The sequence below is a fragment of the Sander lucioperca genome, chromosome 4 (genome assembly GCF_008315115.2).
Source record: "Sander lucioperca isolate FBNREF2018 chromosome 4, SLUC_FBN_1.2, whole genome shotgun sequence".
Classification (NCBI taxonomy): domain Eukaryota; kingdom Metazoa; phylum Chordata; class Actinopteri; order Perciformes; family Percidae; genus Sander; species Sander lucioperca.
In genome coordinates this window covers 18,623,309-18,648,617 of record NC_050176.1, presented here as the reverse complement: position 1 = coordinate 18,648,617, position 25,309 = coordinate 18,623,309, and the positions used below count along the sequence as shown (strand labels likewise).

Below are 25,309 nucleotides of genomic sequence, written 5' to 3'. Positions count from 1 at the left end.
GATGTTTCATTTCCGGGATTGCTAAGGTGCCGCCGGAAAATTCTGCCGATGTCCCTCATTTTCGGCCAGATGTCCGTCACCTTCCGCTTTCTTTGTGTTGTAATTTTAAACTCTGGTGGATTTATGAGGACTATGGTTAACTGCTCCTCAGATCTCTGCAGGGTAAATCCAGACAGCTAGCTAGACTATCTGTCCAATCTGAGTTTTCTCTCGCACGACTAAAACAACTTTTGAACGTACACATGTTCCACCAAAACAAGTTCCTTCCAGAGCCTATTTTTCTGGGGCACCGTCATTGAGTCTGGCGCCTAGCTCCGCCCAAGACGATTGTGATTGGTTTAAAGAAATGCCAATCAACCAGAGCACGTTTTTCTCCCATCCCGGAATGCTGTGTGGACTAGCCAGACCTTCCTCCGCAGCACTGTGGAGGAAGGTCTGGCAATGCGAGACTACTATGGGTATAATTCTGGCATTATCACTAACAAAACTTATTTAAAGTTGACACTACCAGGTGAGGTTAGCGCGGTGCAGCTCCTGGAGGTAACAGGACGGGGTAGAGTAGAGCACGTTGACTTTGCTGCCATTGGCCTGCTGGCCGTTGACATAGCGGATCAGCTTGTCCAGGTTCTTGTACCACAGGTTGGCGTTCTCATACTGAAAGTCGGAGCCCATGGTCATGATAATGTGGTTGGTCTTATACACCATAGCCTGAGAGAGAAAAATAAGAGGAGAATTAATGGTTTCAAAGATGCAACAAACACATGAGAATGATGTAATATGAGTATTTTTAGCGTGCGCCCCATGTATAACCCTTGTGTTGTCTTGGGGTCAAATTTGACCCGTTTTTCAAAATGTCTATATCAGAAATATGGGTTTCCTTTTAACTACCTAATTTTAATTACCCAAAAATAACATGGATGATTCCACACATCGCGCTTCGCAAATACAACAAAAGATAGGATCTCTACTTTCATTGACTTTTGGGTGTTTTATAAAAATAAAAAATTGCATTAAATAAAAAAATAAAAAAGTTTCAATACCAGACTGAACGTTGACATATACCCTTCTGTGATTATCCTTCATTTAATATGAGTCTAAATAGCTCATAATTTCTGCTTTTTTAACTCAAGAATTAGGTATAATTTCCTATAAATGTGGTTTATTGACCATGAATTCCAAAAATGTAGTAAATGTAAAACTGGTAATAAGTTGGTGTTAATGATGTTTATACATGGTAGCGAAAAGAAGCGTTAAACGTCAAGTGTCGATAAAAGAGACGAAAACGTCAGAAAAAGTGTTGATTTTCAGGACGACAAGTACATGGTCGAATGGAAGTCAACACAAGGGATAAAGGCTCAGTATTGTCCGGTCAATAAAGGCCTAATTACTTTTTTTGTCAAATGAAATGCCGATACTCTCTCGTCTCCACAATACCTTGATGTAAACTTTAATCGTTACTTTTTAGGTTCTTTTTTGGTGAACTTTGAAAGCTTGACCGTGAGAGAGGACCCAGCATCCTTTCCTCACACAGAGTCTTACTAAAATAAGCAAAACTGCTTATCTTGTTTGAGTGCACTCTTTCTATGTGGTAAATGTCTGTGTCCTCCCTGCTGGTCATCGGCTCAGGCCCTTTCCAACCCTCGTTTTGGACGCCACTTTGTTGTGGATTTGCTTAGGCAGGGAGACGGGAGGATTCTTTGATTCAACAAATCGGCCTAAGAAAATACACAACAGCATCTTCTAACATGCTGACGTCTGCTGACAGTCCTTGTGTCATTGTATTTATTGGTGTTAGCTTGTTAGCTTGTACTTCAAGAATTAACATTTCTTTTCAAATTACACACATAATTGTGTAGAGTGAGCTTGTCCTATGTTATGTTATATGTTTTGGCTTCAGGTTGTTAATTGATGTAGCTTGTAATAAAAAAATAACTTGTAAAAAAACAAAACCAATAATAATAATAACATTTCTTTTCAAATTATTTGTTTAAGTACACATACTTGTGTACAGTGACCTTGTCATTAGTGATCATATCCTTTACACACTCACCTGCAAGATATGGTGTGTTTATGTTTAGGTGGGTATATTTGTGTGTGTGTGTGTGTGTGTGTGTGTGTGTGTGTGTGTGTGTGTGTGTATGTGTGTGTGTATTACCTGACTGTTGGCGATGGTGAGGAAGCGCTTCACCACATCATCGACATTATAGTCTTCCAGGTCAGGGTCGTCTCTGATTGGTGGATCGTCACAGGACTGGTCCCAGCAGAAGCCCTCGGGAGGGTTGTACCCGTTGGGAAGGATCCCTAACGGGTGGGGGGGCAAAGGTTAAATGGACGGCTCAAACAAATGACAAAAAACACAGACTGAGTCACACACCCCAAATAAAATATGAAAAAACATTTATTTTTATACTTTGAGTGAACTGACCCTTTGAAGAGCCACTATTCGGCTTTTTTGGATTTTACCCATCTTTTAGTGTGTTATAGTTTTTTTTGTGTATGTAATAGATGTATAAAGAATCAAAAACCACATTTCACTTAACTTTTTCTGAACTGCCTAAAAACGCCTCGCCCACATTCCTGTTTGAAATTCCTCAATTAGTGATGTCACTGATTGAGAAGCTGAGCAATCAGAGCAGACTGGGCTTTTTGGGAACACGGGCCAAGAGCTCAGACAGAGCGTTTCAGGTGGAGGCGCTGCAGCAATGGGCAGTATGAGAAACAGAATATGTTTTTGGAACATTAAAGCATGTAAACCTATTCTAATGGACCCCAAGAGTACAAATATGACACTGAAAAGTGTTGTGGAATTTCCAGCTTATGAACTCATGCTAATGTAAGTTGAGACAATGGTACCCAGATGTCATTCAGGTCAGTGTCCAACATAACCTCATAACCTTTTTAGGCAGAGGAATAATTCAACTTTGTGCCTCCATAGATGATGGGAGATGTAGCAGCTGTATAATAAGACAGTGCTGCCTCAACCTGCCAAGGCCATAAAGGAAGTAAACACATAACGCATTTTGTCTGTGTTGAGATTATTGGGCGGCGGAAATATCTTTGTTTACCTTAAGCCTACTACACACCGAGCCGATAATCGGCCGTCGGACAGTCTGGTGAGGTCAGTGACTCGAGTCTGTTCGGTGTGTTCCGTGCCGTCGTCTGTCCGAGGGGCCGTCATCCTTCATTTTGGCCGATTTGACATGTGTAATCGGCGGGGCAGGCACTGCCGGCAGTCGGACTCAAATGACCCATCTGATTGGTAGAGTGCTAACCCGGAAACGGGGAGCGGAATGAGCGTGACTAGAGTCTCTCAAAATCTGACGAAAATCTTTAAAACTGACCTTTGTTGATCTGAAATGAAGACTTCAGATTCAGCAACTGCGTGGCCTATTTCTCACTTAAAATGTTTTCAGAACTATTTTAGTACAATATGAGATCGTATTCTGAACAAGCCGCCATGACAGTCTGTCTTTGAATTTCCGGAGAAACCAGACCCACGTGACGCGTCCGTCCAATCAGGTGCCGGTTTTCATTTTTGGGCGACAATACAGTTGAGCGCCGCCTGCTGTTATGGAGACGTATTACGTCTCGTCGCTTTGGTGTGTTCCGAGGCACTTTTTTGACCAACTCGGGGAGACTGATCAGTCCAACTGCCTTTTCTGCCAAAAAGGCAGTCTGGTCCTTTTCTGCCCAGACTGGCTGTCTGGTCTCTGTGTCTGGGCCTTTTAAGGTTCAGATAAACTTAACGCCTCCAGCAGAAGTTTAAATACTCCTTCAGGAAGACAGAAACTTTAGAGAGTCGGGACGGCACGACACAATAACACATTGTGGTTAAAATGTACTGCTGCCTGTGAGAGTTTTGTTACCGGTGAAGAGGTCAGCCATGGGGGGTGTGAGGCTGTTGGAGGCCCTCCACAGAAGCTCCTGCTCCCTCTTCACCATCCTGCGAGCCCGGTCCTGGTAGTCCAGACGACCAAAGAAGAAGCCGTCGTACCCCATCTGGAACAACACACGCCGGAAACAGTTGGTCTAAAGCTCAGGGGCGAATATTGGCTTGTCACAGATTGTCAACATATGTCTTAAAGGAATTGTTTCAAATTGTGGGAAATAAGCTTAATTGTTTCCTTGCTTGAGAGTTAAATGAGAAGATTGTTAAAATTCTGAAGATATGAAGCTACAGACTCAGCTCAGCATAAAAACTTCAAGAGGGGCAAGAGGAAAGAGCTAGCCTAGCTCTGTCTGAAGGCAACAAAATCCAAGCGATGTTGGATGACGTCACTTCTTGTTGACGTTCGAAGTATTGTCAAACAAAACGGAAGCTAGCTCGCCCCTCCCTCCTCCTCATCCCGTCTCCTCCCCCTCCCTTCCGTGCTTCCGCGCACTAACCCCCCAACCCCCACCCCCAAATCCTGTTTGTCAGTTATTGGCTGGAAGACTGTTTGTTATGTTTGGTGGTGCAGGTTGGCACAGTTTGTTTTTGTTGCCGTTTGTGGAGCCTGGGCTGTCTACAGAGACCGCGTTTTTTCACAGTGTGTTCAGGGGACAGGCAGCTCGCAGATAGTGAGGAGAAGTTTGCGATGAGATGATGTGACAAAAAATGTTGTAGCCTAAATAAACGCGTGACATCGCTTAGAGCACCTTTAAAAGCTCAAAAAGCTCATATAATTCACACAATACATTTTGTTTACTTTTTTGTTTAAACTGTGTTCAGTGTTCCTGAAGTCTCCGTTGGTTGCAAAGCAAGCCCACAGGACTCTAGGAAGTCACTGCACCCAGCCAAGAAATGGTCCAGCACATTACTCCCCCAACCCTCCCCCCCCCAAAAAAAATAACTTACTAAACAAACAACAACAAAATAAACTAACAAGTTTTTTCTTCTTATTCGTTTTCGTGCATGTAAATCAAGGACATTCTATAATTAAATTAATTATGTAATCTTTCTCTTGTTTAACCTTTAAAACCTTATGTTTTCAACAACTGCTGTTGTCTTTTTTATGTTGACTTTTACATGCTCGAAATAAATAAACAAATAAATAAATACAAATACTTCAAAACCTTTTTCTAATCTAACTCTTGCCGAGAGTGACGTGTATTTCGTGAAATGTCAAACCATTCCTTTAAGATGAACTACCTGCGCAAACATGGAGGCGTGTTCGCGGGCGTGGCCAAAGGGGTCAATGTGCCAGGCGACACGGGGGCGACCACAAGGCCCAAAAGTCTCGTTGAGGAACCTCAGGCCCATGGTCATCTGGTCGATGACGGCGCTGTAGTGGGTGGTGGCCTCGTCACTCATGCACCAGCCGCCGTTCACAAACTCCAGACGGCCTGGAGGAAGGGCGGGGGGGAAAGCAGCATGAGGTTATGAAACCCTTCCAGTGGAAATGTAAATATACAGTAGGGCTGGTTTAAAAAAAACCCATTTATTTTCCGATTTAAATCGATTTTCATTTGAACGATGCAATATCGATTCATAACATCCAAGAATCAATCTCGGTCTGTATCATATGAAACTATAAGACCTAAGGAGTCCATTGGTACCAACTATGCCATGCTACCATAGCTGGTCGGGAAACGGGTTAAAGTACTCATATTATGCTCATTTTCAGGTTCATAATTGTATTTAGAGGTTGTACCAGAATAGGTTTATGTGGTTTAATTTTCAAAAAACACCATATTTTTGTTATACTGCACATTGCTGCAGCTCCTCTTTTCACCCTGTGTGTTGAGCGCTCTGTTTTAGCTACAGAGTGAGGCATCTCACTTCTGTTCCATCTTTGTTGGGAGTCGCACATGCGTAGTAGCTAGGTAAGGACTACTAGCCAGTCAGAAGCAGAGTATGAGGGCGTGCCATGCTAGCAGCTAGGCGAGCATTATAACGTGTGTTACAAAGTGACGCACGTTCATCACGGAAGTAAAGGCTGGACTACAATAGAGCTGTTTGGAGCAGTTTGTGAACAGTGTTTTCTGTTGGAGATGGTAAGTCCCTTTGGGGTGGACTTTGGGCTATTTCACTTTGTAAACCTATAACGTGCACAAAAAAAGATATATAACACAATGAAGGAAAGGGAAAAAGCCAAAAAGCATAATATGAGCACTTTAAATAACCCCTTCAAAGATAGGCTACATTTTGTTGAGGGAAAAACTGGCATGGTCATTTTCAAAGGTGTCCCTGGGACTCTCACCTCAATATATCTGAATGAAATGTCAGTCAATACTCACTGACTGTAAAGTCTGTAGAGCAGCACTTTGTGTGTTCATGTTAAATAAAAAGTACATTAATGTAACTGGTTTGGGGTCAGTTCTTAATGTAAACATTGATACTTTTAATAATTCACCAGGTTAGAGGGAACCTTGTACAATTGTAGAATCTCCTTTATATCCAAGCTAAATTGGCATTGTAACTGACATGTTCCTAACCTAATTGATATTGAATCGAAAATAAAATGTAATTTAATCGGGAATCAGAATTGAACCGGGAATAAAATCGATTGGGACCTTGTGAATCGGAATCGATTCGGAAAATCAATGACGATACCCAGCCCTAACGTACAGCGTTCATGCACCTTCATTAACCAGCTGTTTGACTGTCTGCTGCATGCTGGAGCTCTGCTGTTTCCACCAGCGGTAGAAGAACGCCGTCTCCACGTAGATAAACCTCCTGTCAGGATTCTTCAACAGCTGATCCACCACTGAGTCCAGGATGTACTGCACACCCGCATGCTGAATGTCGTTACGATCTACACACACACATTTGTAAAAATACTTTGTTTAGCCTAGGTAAACATAGGTTTGCAAATATAGGTTGAAGTAAAGAACACCAGTGTACAGATGATATCATGGCAACGACACAATTTAGAAACAGAATCTGTTTTCTTAATTAAATTACATTGTTTTTTAACCGTATAACCCCTGGGCATAAGCTGCAATGTTGCAATAAAATAAATGAAGAATAGATGAAAGTTTGTCTTAATCCACATCCCTCCCCATACACATAGTACACGTTATCGATCATGTAAAGTGCAGATGATCTCTGCTTACATAACCACACACTGGTCAAGAACAGATGATGGTCACCTGCAAAGCACACGGCCGCTCTCACTGTAAAAAGACATGTGATGCACTAAAACTATCAAACTGTTATTACAGTGTTTTACTAGACAGCAGCTGGCTTCATCAACAAGAGACCTGGGAGTGTTCTTACAACACAGGTTTATGTCTACTGACAGTCATATTGGGCTGGTCCAACATGAATAAATAAATAAGGACCATGTCTACAGAACAGGACATGTTTTACTGGTTGGACAGTATAAAATAAATAAAGAGAACAGGACACAACTTTACTTTCGCTTCTCTGATTCGTTCCATTTGCTATTTCTTCACTTACACTGTCACTCTGTTGAAATATGCACACGTGGTACGCTCCATAGGGTTTGTCACGTAGTGGACCCGTGCGCTGACGTGCACTAATATGTGCAAGTGGCACGGTAACTGGCCAATGAAACAGGATCATTATAGCGTTTCAAGCTCTACATCAAACACAACTAAGCCACACAGCCAACGGACGGGACGCAGCGCTCCACAAAATCAACAAAATATTGCATACTTATTGCGACACTTTCGATATTGCGATAATGATATTGAGTCGATATATCTTGCATTGCATATTTAATCTGTGTGTGTGTGTGTGTGTGTGTGTGTGTGTGTGTCAGACTGACCTCCATAGTAGTACTGGTCAACAGTCTTGAGCCAGCCGACGTCATCGTGTGTGTGAGGGACCAGGTGGACATTCAGCATGTTGGGCTTGGTGGCATGACATGACTACACACATACAAACACACACAAACAAACACACACACACACACACACACACACAAACACACACACACACACACAAACACACACACACACACACACACACACACACACACACACACACACACACACACACACACACACACACACACACACACACACATTAAGGACACATCTAGATCCAAAGCACTGGACTACATTACTCTATTGATAGGGAAGGCAGAAAGTAAGTAGAGGCATACTATTAAAACATAAGGAGAAATAAATACTCTGTATGTTCACATTGTCGATATAATCTCAGTTCCTCATACAAACTGACAAAACAAAAAGGCGGAAGAGTAAAACAGAAAGAACTTGGAAAGAAAAACTCGTTAGCTTTTAGCTAACGGATGCTTAACAACTAAAACACACAAATTAAAACGGCAGAAAAGTAAAGGCAGCTGACCTCGTATCCGCAGGTGAGGGTCTGTTTGGTTTCCTGGCCGAGAGGAAAACATGAAACCCCGCAGAGGAGGGACAGGAGAGCAGCAGCCAGCTGCTGCGACCTGGCCGCCATGTTGGAAAATTAACCGCAAATCATATGACATCTGTTTACGTTCACTGGGGTCAGGTGATAAGACTTCCACAGGGCGAAAAGGGTATTTTTGTTCCCTCAGTTAAGACTCTAAGGCAGAAAAACTTGAGGCACACCCGTTTATATACTGTCTATGGGCAGACCAGGCTGAAGCAACTCCGTCCCAAAAACAAACACATTTGTGTTTTTCTTTCTATTTTATATATCTATATTTCAGAGTTATTTTATACAGAACCTTATTGCTTCTTTGTACAGCACTGTGGTTAGCTTAAGCTGTGCTGAAATGTGCTCTAGAAATAAGCTTTACTAATTTAGGCTACTTAGCCTACTTTTGAGGTGGGACTGAGGAATTTTTGACAAACCAAACTTTAAATAAAAAAATATATACTCTCGTACATAGTCGGAGACTGTGGGCCTCCCCTCAGACAAACCTTGGCAAAAGGTAATTAATTGAGTTCCAAATCCTTTATTTTCATCAATTATTTTGATGTCAAATGATCTAAGGTGCATACCACATAACCACACTGTAATCCACGGTTTGATTCCCGGCCGGGAGGGGCCTTTGTTGCATGTCATACCCATAGACTGTATGGTCATACCCCTCCCTCCCCGTGTTTCCTGTCTCCCTCCACTGACTGTCAAATAAAAGACAAAACACATTTACACACAGGATTCTGTTGGAGTGGACAGAGCTGAAATAATCAGTGTATCTTAAATGCCACTTAAATGTTTAACACAACCAGTTTTCTATTGTGTAATCGAGCTTTGTAAAGTGCTGCAGTAGGCTCTAAAAACAGAAATGCTATCACCCATTAGGCACTATCTCAGTTTCTCAAAATGTGATTGTGAAAAGAGAAAGATTTTGTCATTTAAAAATGAATTATCTGAGTTGATTGTCTTTAAATAAGGGTTACATTAACGGAGAACAAAAAAAAGATATTAACAAGGTTTTTGGACAATAGATAAGATGTTAAACTACAGCACAACAAATATTTGTCAGTATAAAAACATAAATGTGGAAGATGGAAGTCCTCTACAAGTGAAATCCTGTCTTGTTTTTTGGGTGCTAAGTTAAGGCAAGGGAAATCTTTAAATGTCATTATTGTGCAAATTAACAGTCTGAAACTGTACATCCTGCCACCAATCACTAGATATAGCCTACGCTACAACTTCAACCTGCATAACAAAGGCAGTATTTATCTGTGGTAACAACTCCTCTTGTATAAATTCTTGTTAATGTGTACTCATATTTTCAGTTCGTAATATAAAATAGCCTCAGACAGCCAGTTCAGATCTCCATGGATCAGTTTATTGTGAGCCAAATGGAACAAACTCATCCTGGAAAAAGCAACATTCAGACAATTACAACATATTTTACAATGACATTAAGAACAGAACCACATTGAGTAAACAGATTGAGAAAATGCTACATGATTTTACAGACCAGCACTTCTGTTAATGTTCTACAGCTTATGGAATAATGCACTTCATGTTTCTTACTTTGAATTGACCTACAAGACCTGCAAATTCAGAAATATAATTTTTCAGAATCGCATGTGTTGAATTTAACTTCCGAGGTATTACGTAGCATAGACGCAACACCTTTTAGGTTTGCCGTTATTTTAAATACATTTCCTGTTTAATAAAGCTTTTATTTTTTTAGACTACTTTTTACACATGCCCTCAAACAAAGTTACATGTAATAATTAGATTCTATGTACCCTTCTTGTTGTGTCTTTGGAATTAAAATAGTCGATCCTTTCCCATTCCACAGACAGTTTGGTTTAAAGGCCTCACACAGTGCTCGGTCAAGTGATCACAATCATCTGGAATAGCGCCATTTAAAAACAAAACTTCAACGAGGCAAAGAAAAACATTCCCATAATCAAAGAAAAACTGTGGCTACAGTATGGCATCCATTCAAATGGAAGGCAAGGGCACTTTGACATTTGGAAACTGTGGTACAATTAGCATGCCAAGTAGATCCTGGTCCATTGTAATGCTACCCTGGAAATCCAGAGTTCTCACGAGAGCACAATTTGAATTTGCTCAGTGAGTCACTCTGGCATTCAGTAATGATGCTCATTAACTATGGCCTTGTAGCCGAGCTGCACCAATCACATCGGTGTATCTGATATAGGCGGGTCAGAGGTGAACTAAACAGATGACGACAGTTTAATCTACCAGTTAGCTCCGCTGGTAGTAAGCGTATGGGGCTCTGGATACGTCATCCTGTGTATTTTTGTGATTGGTTGTAGTGTTATCCAATTGCGTGCAATGAGATTTTCAAATGCATGCTTGGTGCCGCCCCTCAAGTTGGGCCATTTTCATTACTCAATGCCAGACCCTTAAGATATCGGATTTGGGTCTGGATTTCCAGGCTATTGTAATTCTACAATCAAAGGGCAAAAAAGTTGCAGACTTAAATAAAATGTTCAAGTTCTGATTCTGATGTTTCTTCTTATTCAACACCCATCTAATGTTCTCTTATCCATGTTAAGAGTTTGAAGTTGCAGAAAGTCAGTTTTTCAAATCTTACCTTGAATGGATATGAGGTTAGACTTGACTTGATAAGCTATGATTGGTGATTAGATAAAATTAGGATTGGATTTGGAAGCATGCAAAAGGATTTGATTTGGAAGCATGCCAAGTACACATGATTGATGGTGTGCCTTTAAAAACATCACTTTAAAATATGTAATCATGTATTATTACTGAATATTAGTTATATACTTACACAGATATCATGGTCCTTGGGAGAAAAAAAAAAATAAAAAAAAAATCACATTAATAGACATTTGAAATTGCGAATGAAGAAGACCTGCGATGTTAATGCAGCATTAAAGTAATAGTTTGACTTTTTGGGGAATTACCCTTCATTTTTTTTGCCAAGAGTTCGATGAGAAAATCTATTTCATTCCCATGTTTTCACAATACATATGAAGCCATCGCCTGCAGCAGGTTAGCTTAGCTTAGCACAGAGACGTGAAACAGGGGGAAACAGCTAGCGTGGCTCTGTCCAAAAGGTAACAAAATCTGGCTACCAGCGCCTCTGAAGCTAACAGACATTTATACATGGTTTAAATATCTTTACACAAACCAAAGTGTAAAAAGAATGACAGTTGTGGTTTTCCACACAGAGGTGCAGAGGACAGTGGATTTTGTTACCTTTGGCGCAGACAGTAAAGTGGTATCAATCGTCTCATCTAACTCCCAAATTTCCCAAATATCAAGCTATTTCTTTAATTCATGGTAGTCTACTCTAAAGACAGACCTGTAATGTGGTGTAAACAAAAACTCACCTGGATAAAATAAAATGACCTGAAATGGCATGACAGTCATGACCCAAAGAAAGACCATCTGCTACAATATGGCCTTTAATTAGTCTAAATCTGAAGCTAAGGTCACTTTAGCAGCTTACAATTCCATGTCACATGGCAGTGAGGTTGATAAAGAAAAGAATCTGCTGTCGGTAGTCCCAGTTACTAAATATTATATAGTATAATTAAATAATATATAATAATGAAAATTCAGTTATTTTGCTCAGTGCTACTGTTCCACCTCAACAATTTCCTTCCCAAGACAGGAACTTGTCTTTGCAGAGCCACCGTCGCTGCGTCGGGAGCTTAGGTACGCCCAAGATGGTTGTGATTGGTTTAAAGGTGCCATATTATAAAAACTGAGATTTCCATGTCTTTTTTGATTATAAAGCAGGTCGAGGTGCTGTATAATACTTTGAAAGTATCAAAACGCTCCATCCACAGATAAATGCACACAGTCCGTATTTAGAATCTGTGCCTTTAAACGAGCCGTCAGAACGTAGAAAGTGCCGCTACAGTGCCGTTAGAGTCATTCCTTGACTGCAATGACGGTGCAGAGACTGCGAGAGCGCAGATGTGGAAGACCCGGAAAGGCTCACCAATCAGAGAAGACAGGGCTTTTTTTTTTTGGGGGGGGGGGGGGCTTAAAGAGACAGGCGCTAATGAATACAGGTTTTTTTTTGTTTTTTTTTTACATTAAAGCATGTAAACCTGTTCTAGTAAAAATCCCAAATACAAGTATGAACCTAAAAATAAGCATGATATAGGACCTTTGAAGAACTGCAATTACTCCACAGCGCTGTGGAGATAGGTCTGGCGATTCAGTAATTTTCTAGTCTTCATATTAATAAGTTGAGTGAACAGCACTTTCTTGCAGTAGTTAAATGTAGAGGTGTCCTGGATGAGGAAAGAGGGGAAAGGTTAGGTCAGGTTTCCGTTGCCTCCCTCGTAGGGGCAGATGAGCAGGGTGGAGTCCAGGTCCAGGCGGAAGGCTGGGTACAGCGGCTGAGAGAACGGGCAACGAAAGGTGTGCAGGAGTACCACTGCGTCCGATACGCTGTAGAAGGATAGCGCTCCTTTCTGACGCTCCAGGAACACGCCGATCCTGGGGCAGGGCGGTGCAGCCACCGTGGTCTTACGGTTGTCGTGCCAGGCAGCGTATCCCGCGTGTGTACACCTTAGCCGCCAAGAGTTCTCGTTGCGCCCCAGCAGGCAGGGTTTCCCGCCACCTTTGCGTCCGATACCTCGATAGGTGACACCAATGTCGACCCATCCCCCACCCCTCCACTCCACCTCCCAGTAGCTGGCACCGCCAAACTGGCCCTCCCTGCACAGGACCTGGGCCACTGAATCAAAGCGCTGGTGGTGAGGGGGGTAGGGTCGGGTCTCCTCGCCACAGTGGGCGCCCGGGGGCCTCTCCAGGAGAAGCAGAGTAGGGTGGGCTGTGTCAGGGTCCAGGGACAGATGACATAAAACTGGAAAAGCAAGGAAATTGAAAGAGAAGAGTCAAGAGGCAGGAATTGAGATTTTTACTGCCCCAAAGAAAAAACAATATTCTACAAGAGAGATGGACGGACTGAAGGTTGTTGATCACTAATCAGAGAGTTCCCCAAACAGCTAGATTGGAAAAGTAGTCATGCAGAGAGTTTTGCAGTGGCATAAACATGTTTGTAAAAAACAATATTAAACCACAATCCTCGCTTTGATCTTCAAAATTTGTGTGTCCAAACTCCTGAAATTTAAAGAAATAGCGGGTCAGACACCTACATACTCTTTATTGTACAAAGAGAGACATTTGTTTTGAGTAGGCTGTCATTCAGCCGGCTTAATGACTTCTACTCACGAACGGATTCACCTGGTATTAATGAAAGGATCCGTTTTTTTAATCGATTCGCTGATCGATCAAAACTTAGTTGATGACAAAAATGACAGTCTCAGTAAAAATCGGTGCACTTCATGCGTCGCTTTCAGCCCATTCATCTTGCGTTCTTGACACTCCCACCAGATGGCGCCAAAGTATGAAATCCTACCACAAACTATATAAAATAATCCTAAACACAGTGATCGATCAAAACTTAGTTGACGACAACGCTGATAATCAATTTTTGTTTTCTTCCTTATCCAGACTGAAGGTCTAAGGATAGATGGTTTTTATTTGCTGTAAAGACTGTAAAACAAATGTGTGACTTTGGGCATAAATCAAATTAATTTACTAACCAGTAGCCATTTAAGCAAGCAAACATGTAAAAATATTTGCTGTTTGTTATTATTGTAAATTGGATAACTAGACGTTTATAAAAGAAGCAATTTAAAGATGTAGCCTTGGGCTTTGGGAACTTGTAATTGTCATTTAAAATAATCATTTAATTAAGATTTAATATTTTTAGTCACACTAGTGGCATGGCTTGATGGTAATGTTGGTCCGTCTGTAAATCCACCACTTCGGTCCAACAAAACTATTGAATGGATTTCTATAGAAATTTGGTTCATGTTCCCCTTAGGATGAATTGTGATAACTTTGATTATACCTTATCATCTCATCTCCCACCATCATTCAGTCAGAACATTTTTATTTGTCCAATACTTTGGTTCAACTACAAACCTGCAAAACTAATGGCAGAAGTGGAATCAGAGTACTTAAAATTGTTGACCCAGACTTGGTTGAAATCAGTAGCGTTGGAGGGTTTGGGGTTCCAGAGTTGAGTGGGACACTGACAGATGTTAAGCCGTCCCGTAGAAATTTTGGCACAGAGAGGATAAATTACACACATAACCTTAATCCTCCTCTGACCAAATGAATTATTAATGGCCAATCAGGCGTTGGTACGCTGTCATCCTGTCAGCTGGCTTGTTTCTGTCGGGACAAGGTCGGGCTTTTAATGACGGACCTGGATGTCATAAATACAGTATGATTGTCATCCATCATTGATGAGGATCCACACTGCTCTCAGATTTCCCAGCAGGAATCTCATTATCTGGGGAACTCGAGGCATGGAAAGAAGAAGGAGAAAAGGAGAAGGAAAGAGTGTCAGAGAACGAAAGGAAGAAGAGAGAAAGCAAATGAATGACATGCAGGATGGTCATTCTGAATTGGTGCACTAGGGGGAGAGAAGAGAAAGGACGAAGGAAAGGAATGTAATGATGAGGTGGAAAGTTTGAGAAGTAGAATGGGTTGGAGGATAGACATGGTACTTACACCTGAGGAAAGTTGTCCTCATCCTCTGATCAGCCGGCTGCAGTGACAAAGAGGACAGAGGGAACAACACCGGCACTGCTGACAGGAGACACGTGAGAGAAAGACACAGAAACTGGTATTTAATACTTTTAAATAAACGGAATGGATTAAATGCATTGAATTGGAGTGAGAGGGTGGGGGAGAGAAACAACAGGAATTGGAATAAAAAGTAAGAAAAAGAGAGGATGAGTGAGACAGAAATGATAAAAAAGGAAGGAAGAAGGAACAAGCACAGTAACCAGGGATTTGGTTGTTGCAGCAGTACAACAGAAATAAATTATAAGAGGTACATAAACTAAAATAATGCTGCTGGTTAGTTAGCATGCTTACAAAACCAAAACTAGCTCTTTGTGTGAGTTAAAGGGTCAGTCCACCAAAAATTACAAATAAATCCACCATTTTCCACTTACCCCGAGTAGAATGATGCCCTGCCGATAGTGTTGGTTGTATTTGCTGAGGTTTGAAATTCTCTGCACCTCCTCAATACAATGGATATGAATAGTATTTAGTATATATATATATATATATATATATATTAGTATTTTTAAACTCAACAATGCTAATAATAACAAAACATGAAGTGTTGATTGTCATTAAGATACTTCCAAAAAACTAAATGAAATTAATTGCATTTGAATGCTTCCAATTAAACTAATCCTAGTCTATATCCATGATGTTCCACTTTCGGGATTGTTCAGGTACCACTGGAAATTCGGCCGGATGTCACTCTCTTTGGGCTGGATGTCTGTCACCTTCCGCTTTCTTGGTGTTGGAATTCTAAACTCCGGTGGATTTATAAGGACTACGGTTAACTGCTCCTCAGATCTCTGCAGGGTAAATCCAGACAGCTAGCTAGACTATCTGTCCAATCTGAGTTTTCTGTTACACGACTAAAACAACCTTTGAACGTACACGTTCCACCAAAACAAGTTCCTTTCCGAGGCTATTTTGCAGAAGCACCGTGGCTTCATCCGGCGCTTAGCGTCGCCCAAGACGATTGTGATTGGTTTGAAGACATGCCATTAAACCAGAGCACGTTTCTCTCCCATCCCAGAATGCTGTGTGGACTAGCCAGACCCTCCTCAGCAGCACTGTGGAGGAAGGTCTGGCAAAGCAAGACTAAACTAAACTGAACTGATTAGAACAAGGCAGAGCTGGATATGAGCCAGACAGCGTTATATCAGACATCGCCCTGTCCTCTTCAGCATGAATAATTAACACATCCACTGTCCCTTGCATTGTTAAATGTCATGTCAAAACCTTCAGCCTGGTAAAAATAGGTCACCTCAGACCTGACACTGTCACAGAGGGCGTTTTTGTGTGTGTGTGTGTGTGTGTGTGTGTGTGTGTGTGTGTGTGTGTGTGTGTGTGTGTGTGTGTGTATCATGTTTCTAATGCTTACCTTTTACACATTCTGCGCCCAACACGTGGTTGTCATTAACTGGAAAGAAACATTAATCATACTATGAAACTGAGCATACATATGTGAGAGTACGCATTTGGCATTTTCTATATTTAAATCTACTTTATATTAGGGCTGCACAATTAATCGCAACTATGTATTCAAATCGCAAAATGGACTAATCGCAGGGTGGGGGCACAATATTTGTTAAAGGAAAAGTATGTGTCAAACCGCTCTGAATGAAGTATTGTGGTGCTGCAGAGACGTCCCGGCCTATAAATCCTATCCAACTGACTAAAGAAAAAAATCTTTGTTTTGTACAGATCCTCACAAAAATCCCACTATAATCATTGAATTTCTTTTTGATGGAAATGACAATAATGATACAAAAATGATCATTGCCTCCAATATCGTGAATCATATCGCAATTGCAACATCAGTCAAAATAATCAAAATTAGATATTTTACTCATATCGTGCAGCCCTACTTTATATATGCTGAATTTGCTGTATTTTAAATTGTATTCGCTCAATCTATAAATTTGCCTATGGAGCTTGTGTCTGCATGTTTGAGTACTTAGTCTATTTATTAGTATTCAGTATATCCTCAGTGACTTTTGTCCTGCCTGTAGGGCATCTGCTGTACCTGCGCGGCTGATCTTGTCCACTTCCTCCCTGCAGACCTCCTCCATGCGGCTGCGGAGGTGGCACAGCGCTCCCCAGGCGCTGCTGAATCCCTCTGAGGGCAGGCTGAGGGCTCGAGAGTGCAGACTGGTGGAAAGAGGGACACATAGCAGGGGAGCCACCTGGGCCGATACAGAGAGAGAGAGAGAGAGAGAGAGAGAGAGAGAGAGAGAGAGAGAGAGAGAGAGAGAGAGAGAGAGAGAGAGAGAGAGACATTTAAAAGATTAATATTTAGAACATTGGAGAAATAAAGACAAAAACACAAAGTAGACTACATTGTTATTTGACTCTAAACAGAGAATATAAACTCTCTGAGTATCTGCATACTGTCAGAGTCACGAAGCAGAGACGGAACCTGACTAAATACAGGCTCAGTGACCACCAACTGGCAGTAGAGACAGGAAGACTCAGACCGACATGGCGGCCCAGAGAGGAGTGTATTATGTGCTCACTGCTCAACAGGGGAGATAGAAAAAAAAAAAAAGATGCACTTCCAATTCTTTGAATTGAGAAAGAGAGAGTGGAAAATACAGCCTGACTTAACATCCACAGCCCTCCCTTCCTCCTTCCTTAATTCCTTGTACAATTGAATTTGAAAATAGCACTTAAGTGGCCGCTGTCTTTTTCCACTGGTCACTGCTGACTCATTCTCCTCTCACATCCTTTCTTCCTCCTCCATCCTTCATCTACACAGGCTAATGTCTCTGAGCAGTACGCACTCTGGTGACTTCTTATGGCCTCCAGGATGCATTAGATGTAATGGGTGAATACCAAATACCATTAGCTTCTAGGGGTGGGCATTCGAAATTGGCAATAGCTATAAATGCTGTGATGCTGTACATTGGAGATGTGTTGTTCTGATGTCTATGTGGTAGCATTTGTCCCTATCAAATAAACATGGAGCTAATGTGCAGACTTGGTAATGTGCAGTGGTGGAAGAAGTACTCAGATCCCTTCTAAGATCCGTACCAAGCATCCGTACTAAGATCCTTTAGTTTTGGTGAAACAATGGAACATTTGATCAGTTATTAAACTCAAACCATTGAGAAGTTTGGATAGGAAATATCTCTTTGGTGGACTCAGACATCTGAAACGTGACAAGGGCTCCCAAACATAGACTGTATATAAAGATGGACGGCTTGACAGCTTCACAAAAGGGAAGCCAAAACATCTCAATCGCCCCTGGTGGCTGGCGGCAGTAAACTAAAAAAAAAAATCAAAGTACACGTCAAATCAATTTTTTTCCAAAGATAATTTCTTTTCTTGCTGATGCTGATGTTTGTTCAAGTGCTAATTTTTTTGTGATGAATTTGTTTTTATTTAGTTATTTGATGCTGTAAAAAGGGGGTGAAATGTCATGATTGACACCTGTGATTGACTCACTACTGAACAGACATGGTTTCGAAATTACAAGATGCCAGTGCCCGGGATATTTTGGCTTCACTTTTCAACAGTGGGAGGAAATGGAGACGCATCTTTAGGTTACACTTTACTTGAAGGTATCTACATAAGAGTAACATGACACTGTCACGAACGTGTCATAAACATTATAAACAAGTCATAAACGTTTATGACATAACACTTCTTTTAGTGTCATTCGGTTTTGTCATGACAAGCTATGGTTAGGGTTCATGTGTCATGACTGTGTCTCACCTGTAGGAAATGGGCAGTGTCCTCTGTTTGCAGAAGCTGACTGATCTCCTCGTCTCTCCTCCTCAGCTCCTCCAGGTCTTTCTCCAGCACCTCTAGGTCTCGTTCAGCCCTCCCAACCACCGCTCGCTCCCTTGCCTCCAGCCTCGCTCGAACCTGAACGGCACACAAGTACAGCATGGATGCACGAATCAAACCGTTCTGTTGCTAATCTTTTGGCTTCTGTGCTTTGTCTTGTTTTGTGTTAAGTTCTGCTTTGCTCTCTTTTTTGTTTCTTTGTAATCTAAAGCTTACCGTAACTTTTTGATATTAATCAACATCCGTTACATTCAAGCCATTGCCAAATGAGTTGCTACAAAGCTAATTAAGACTATCAGCTCCACACAACTCTCTCTGTATTTCTCAGTATGGCTATGTTCAGAAGATTGTGGCGTCCGGCGGCTTTCGGGCACAGAAACTCAAGAGAAGATAATTACCTCTTCTGAAGAGTCCATCATGTTTTTTTAATCCTCCGTGTCCTCCTTGGCTACTAGGAACTACGTTGAGGGGGGGGGGGGTGCGCGGTCACGGAAGGCTTGCATCATGTGGACGCGCCAACAGTTTTGTTGTCATAACTTAGAATTCCTCATGGGGGCTGCAGAAGCTACGCACTATAGCTTTAAAAAGCCAAAGGACTACAGATTTTAAAAAATAGCCTTTTGGTTAATTCTGGCATTTTTAACCCATGTAAAATCATGTGCTTTATTAATTTGCACTGTCCCCTTCTTAAATCAACTGAATTGATTTGAACAAGTGCATTGGACAGAACGGAACAACTCCAGTCATTTTAACAAACATATAAGAATGATTATTTTGTATGCATTATTTGTAAGCAATGGGAACTACAGTTCCCATTAACCTCCTCAGAGCTGTTTAAGTGTATTACTTGTGCTACAATTAATACAGGAACTACTGCTTCTAAGAGGCCGTTTACAATGCAACGTTTTCAACATAATACGCAAAAGAATTTTTACGTTCTGGCCGTTCGTTTACACGCCACTGGCGTTTCGGGGGGCTACAAACGAAAACTTTTGAAACCGGGTTCCAGAGTGAAATCTTTTGAATACGCGACTCCAGCATCGCCGTGAAAACTAGCAAAACTGGTGTCTGTGTAGCCAGACAGGAAACGGCGCTATCTCATTCCCACATACCCCTCGCACTAGTAAAAGTCCCAGGTGGACCTCAGCAGTCCATTCAGAACAATGCAGTCTAAACACGGAACTTTTTAAAACATAGAAGGAAAAACTTTTCTGTTTTTAGCGAGACTGTCGTCGTCTAAACGCAGCCTAAGGCTACTTCAGCTACTCTTCTGAGTACTGCTGCTAATACTGGTTGCCAGGAGAATCCCTGCCATTATAACTACCACTCTAGTCTCGCATTGCCAGACCTTCCTCCACAGCGCTGCAGAGGAGGGTCTGGCTAGTCCACACAGCATTCTGGGAAGGGATAGAAACATGCCGCTGCAAAATAGCCTCGGGAAGGAACTTGTTTTGGTGGAACGTGTACGTTCAAAGGTTGTTTTAGTCGTGTAACAGAAAACTCAGATTGGACAGATAGTCTAGCTAGCTGTCTGGATTTACCCTGCAGAGATCTGAGGAGCAGTTAACCATAGTCCTCACAAATCGACCGCAGTTTAAAATGCCAACGCAAAGAAAGCGGAAAGTGACGAACATCCGGCTGAAAATTAGGGACATCCGGCGGAATTTTGGGGCGGCACCTGAACAATCGCCGGAAATGAAACGTCGTCGATATAGACTAGTACCACTCCATCTGCTACATCTATTGGTATCATTACAACTGGTACTTCTAGCCCCTGCCCCTTACCTCTGCCTTGGTTTTCTCCAGGCGGAGTGCCATGTCTGCAAACAGAGAATCACTGTCCTCCAAAACAGCCGACACTGACAACTGAAACACACACACACACACACACACACACACACACACACACACACACACACACACACACACACACACACAGTTGTTAGAGTAAAACACAGTAAATACTTAAAGACACCATGCAGCAGAGAATTCAAACTTGTAGAAAACTCTTTCTAAGAAACAGTGAATCTTTAATGGCAACCTCATCTGCCAAAGTACTGCAAAAGAAAAAACTCCAACCAATAAAGCACAGGTGAATCCACTGATACTTCTCAGCTATATGTCATCAATGATATCTCATAGTTTTACAGTTTAGAAAGACGTGTTATGTACCCTTTCAACCAACAGGAATCATATTAGATTGATCAAAGTTGTCATTTCATGTCATGAGATACTGCAACCAGTGGCAATTCCATATCTCCACAGTCTGGGACCGAACTCTATCCTCCAAGATGACAACACTCGCCCCTACAGGGCGGGGTTTATCAGAGACTACCTCCAGAATGTGGGAGTGGAGAGGATGGAATGGCCTGCCAGCAGTCCTGACCTCAACCCCATTGAACACTTGTGGGATCAGCTTGGGCGTGCTGTTCGTGCCAGAATGACCAACACAATCATGTTGGCTGACTTGCGACAAATGCTGGTTGAAGAATGGGATGCCATCCCACAGCAGTGTGTGACCAGGCTGGTGACCAGCATGAGGAGGAGGTGCCAGGCTGTTGTGGCTGTGTATGGTTCTTCCACATGCTACTGAGGCTCCTGTTTGTGAAATGAATAAATTGTTAAATTGCCAATATGTCTTGTTTCTTCAAACACCAAACGAGTCAATGGCAGAATAAGCTGTTTGGCATTGGCAGAGAAGATTTGGCAAATTTTTCATGGGCGTAACCCACATACTCAGCGCTGCTGCTCATCCCACAAATGCATGTTCCTTTCAAATGGGGCACCATTTGAAAGGGAACTAAACAGGCTTTCCAACGGTATAAGATTTATTGCCAAAAAGCATTGTTACCACAGAGAAATAATCTACCAAACACAAATGTCCTTACTTTTTGTGCTAAGTTTATATTGAGGGCCTGAAGTGCGCTGCCAAATTCTATTTCTAGCAGGCCTAAACACTTTCATATAAGACATTAAGACCAGTGGTCCCCAAACTTTTTCACACCAAGGACCCCCTTACTGACACAAATTAGACCACGGAGCCCCATTTGATAATATTTTTTACCAATCTGATAGGAGTTTTGCTTTTCGATGATATATTTCAGAAAGTGTATGGAACCCATGACCAAAATAGTCATACATTCTGTTATTGTGTTATTTATGGCTGAAATTATAGTGAAAACGAAATATTTCCCTTTTTGCGGGGGAGCCCTTGGAACCCCCTCAAGGACCCCTGGGGGTCTCCGGACCCCACTAGTCTAAACCACTGATTTAGACTATCCTGGGACAACGTAACTCTCTACAGAAAAACGAAACTAACTAAAATAAAGCATAAAAGTCTCAGTGCACATTTCATGTCGCTGTGTTCACAAATGAACCACTGTCATCTGAGCAGTAGACAAAATAACAAACCAACATCTGATAAAAAGCCAATTTCCGTCTGATGTTTTAATGAGCTAATACAGTGGTCTTCCGAGAAGCTAGAGCGGCCACGAGTAGGATGGATGGAGATGAGGCTCAAGGGAAGGGAGAAGAAAAGGCTCTTCCTGGAAGACTAAAAGAGTTGCTTAGAAACTGGAACTTAAATAAGCTTTGCAGTGGAAACTAACACAGCAGCTCCTGTAAGGCAGTGAGTGTTTGTGTGTGTGTGTGTGTGTGTGTGTGTGTGTGTGTGTGTGTGTGAGTGTGTGTGAGAGAGAGAGAGAGAGAGAGAGAGAGAGAGAGGCGAGTGTGTGAGCCTGATGTTTTGCCCGGGCAGTTGTGAAAATATCAAGCCAAATCTATATAACCATTTATCTTATGTGCTTTACATAGCACATGCTATACAGTACTGTAATGTATAATGATAAGGTTGCATGACCGGCATGAATCACTTTGCTCAATGTTAAGATCACAATCATTAATCACAATTATTAAAGGGGAACTATGCAGTTTTTTTTAGCTTAATTTACCTTAACTGAACAGCTTCGGAGTCATTGGAATGACTTTTTCCGGGTTGAATGGTGATCGTCTCGCTTCACCCTAGCGCCTGTGAGCGGAAAAACCACCCTTGCAACTTTTCCGCCGGTCTCAGCGTCAGGAAGTATCGCGTGATATCAGGTCTCAGAACTGTGACCTTAGAATCTAAAATTTAATCAAATCGAGGATTTGGAGAATCGTGGCAACCCTTGTAAATAATATTTTTTTTGTTCTTGGAAGCTTGTGTGCGCCTGTGTCACCTTGAGGGACTCCAGGCTTTGTTGAAACTCCTCCAACTTTCTCTCTCCACTCTGTGTCCTTTCTTGAATCATCCTCTGAGATCCCTGGAGCTGGAGCTGACACACACAAAGACAGTTAATAGACAACATTCAGGTATTTGTGAGGAGCATCTCTACTACATTCTCTTAAATACATTTTTTTGTTTAGTTTGTCCATTAGGTGAAAGCTGTGATGATTTTGTTATGCACTGTAGATGTTTTATCTATTAAAGATGCACTATGAGTTCCTGCATGGTTTCAGCTCAATTTCATTTTTGTCTCAAATCGTAGGCATCTCTCCTTGATCCGCTAGCTACCTGCCCCCTGAATACACTGTGAAAAAGCCCGGTCACGGGAGACAACACAGGGGTCGTAAACGTCAAACAAACACTAGAGGCACAGGCTGTGCACTTAAATACAACAAACCACATTCCAGCCAATCACCAACAAGATGGTTGGGGGGGGGGGGGGGCAACTCCACCCCTGTGGTTTATATTTAAAGTACAGAGTTGTTAAAAAATACTGACAGCACAAACTTCTTTTAAACAAGAATGTTTAAAGTTTAACATAACAGTTGTAGATTTAGTCTGAAGCGTGGCAAAAGGTGCTGCAAGTCATAAAATAAAAACAGATGCTATTATACAAACATAATTTTGAATGGTTTTGATTATTATTTGTTATGGGGTTTATTTGGTCTACTACAATTATTTATTAATTTTGCTGTTGTTTGATTGGATTTTGATTTCCGTCTACTGTAAGTGGCCTAACTGTGTGTGATGCACTTTTACAATATTCAACAACAAGGTCTCTCCCACCTTCGGGCACAAAAGTCAAGATGACTTAGTTTAGCATGATGAACTTTATTTTAACTGGCTCAAAACGTATCAAGAAAAAGCTGAATATGAGTCAGCCCAGACTGCATTTTGCCATCACATTTGTTTGATCAACATTTATTATTCAATCTTCTAACACTTTCTATTTCTAGGTATGTCTGGGAGATCTTTTTTGAAAGAGGACAGATAACTGTTTGTTTCTGGTTGACAGTTAATGACAGAAATGTGATTTGACATGATGGGATATTGTTTTTTAATTAAATTAGATTAAAGTCCTTTATTGGCCATGTCAGTTTCTTAAAGCAATTTAGTTTGGGTTGACTTGACTCATATCAGTAAGTAATACACAACATCAGGTTTGTTAACACATATCTGTATGGGTTCCACCGAGAAAGCGTGTGAGAATCTCTGGGCTTAAGTGTTTTATTCTAGTATCTGGTGATCCTTTAAAAGCTGTAAATGTTATTGTCAGAGATGTTGCCACTTGAGAATTTGGAAAACTCTTGGATCAAATTCGTCTGTGCGTCCCTGACATAAAAAATACACATAATTTAAGGATCAGATTATGGAGCCCTCCTCCACTAGAGAGACTTTGAAAACTGATAGTGTCAAGTATGAGAGCCCAAAATTAGTAATATATTTTGAAACCTCAAGTGTGTCTCTATACCTGTCTCCTGGCTCTCTGGGCGTCCACATTGTGCACTTCCTCCTGGTCTGCCTCGCACAGCAGGCAGTCCCCGCTCCATTCCACCGAGGCCTCCGCCTCAGAGCCGCTCCCCGCGGGCTCCAGACCCAGTCGGTGCTGGGCGCACAGCCGCTCCGCCAAGCACTCCACCGCGGCCACCAGCTTGTGCCGCCGCAGCGTGCCAACCTCCCGGTGCGGCAGAACGTGGAGCTCGCAGAAAGACGCCAGGCAAACCAGACACGACTTAACCGCCCTCAGCTTGCTCTCCACCGGGCAGAAGTCGCACGGTACTTCTCCGACTCCCTCCATGTAAAGCTCCGGCTCCATAACCATTTCACTCAGCTTGAGTTTGTCGACGACTTCGGCTAGCACCGTGTTCCTCCGGAGCACCGGCCGAGGGCTGAACGTCTCCCGGCACTGCGGGCAGCTGAACTGGCCCGAAGCCGCCTGGTCCCAGTAGTTGTTGATGCACGACATGCAGTAGGTGTGTCCGCAGGGGGTGGCCACCGGGTTCTTCAGGAGGTCCAAGCAGACGGGACACCTGAACTGGCTCTCCGTCACCGAGATATTCGCCTGGGCCATCTCTGGTGGTGTCTCCTCTCACCACCTCGGGTGGCTTCTGAGCCGCATGTTGACTCCGCTCGTGTTGAAGCTTTTCCTGGATGGGGAGGGGTCACGATACCATGGGAACGATACAGCCATGGATACAGCCATAGACAGTATATAAAAAGGCCCAAACAGTCTCTGGCACTTCCGCAATAGCATCCAGCCTGTTATTGTGGTAATTCTGCCCTCGGTTATA

The 25,309-nt window shown here is 42.1% G+C and overlaps 2 protein-coding genes and 1 long non-coding RNA gene across 7 annotated transcripts in view; 1 reads left to right on the top strand and 2 right to left on the bottom strand.

Annotated features, from left to right (window-relative positions):
- Positions 1-8,393, bottom strand: part of man2b1 (mannosidase, alpha, class 2B, member 1) — a 28,641-nt gene extending 20,248 nt beyond the window's left edge. The window contains exons 1-7 of the mRNA XM_031288766.1: positions 8,258-8,393; positions 7,716-7,818; positions 6,564-6,737; positions 5,132-5,325; positions 3,867-3,999; positions 2,156-2,301; positions 509-708 (exon numbers count right to left, since the gene is read on the bottom strand). Coding sequence (XP_031144626.1) covers positions 509-708; positions 2,156-2,301; positions 3,867-3,999; positions 5,132-5,325; positions 6,564-6,737; positions 7,716-7,818; positions 8,258-8,368 — 1,061 coding nt within the window. The 5' untranslated portion in view covers positions 8,369-8,393. The remainder of the gene's footprint in view (positions 1-508; positions 709-2,155; positions 2,302-3,866; positions 4,000-5,131; positions 5,326-6,563; positions 6,738-7,715; positions 7,819-8,257) is intronic.
- Positions 181-22,913, top strand: LOC118494976. The gene is made up of 3 exons (XR_004897204.1): positions 181-191; positions 5,637-5,641; positions 22,860-22,913. It is a non-coding gene; the product is annotated as an uncharacterized LOC118494976 (long non-coding RNA).
- On the bottom strand, positions 12,389-25,309 carry LOC116042551 (E3 ubiquitin/ISG15 ligase TRIM25-like). 5 transcript variants are annotated; one of them, XM_031288770.2, is made up of 9 exons: positions 24,490-25,309; positions 22,972-23,067; positions 20,540-20,620; positions 18,680-18,832; positions 16,989-17,148; positions 16,344-16,382; positions 15,352-15,420; positions 14,903-14,977; positions 12,389-13,181 (listed from the first exon to the last, which is right to left on the bottom strand). In XM_031288770.2, the coding sequence occupies exons 1-9, from the start codon at positions 25,087-25,089 to the stop codon at positions 12,628-12,630; spliced, it is 1,827 nt and encodes a 608-aa protein (XP_031144630.2). In that variant the 5' UTR covers positions 25,090-25,309; the 3' UTR covers positions 12,389-12,627. The 5 variants fall into 5 exon arrangements, with proteins under 5 accessions (XP_031144630.2, XP_031144631.2, XP_031144629.2 ...); XM_031288771.2 differs by having other exon boundaries at positions 14,903-14,980; positions 15,352-15,417; XM_031288769.2 differs by having other exon boundaries at positions 14,903-14,980; positions 24,490-25,089.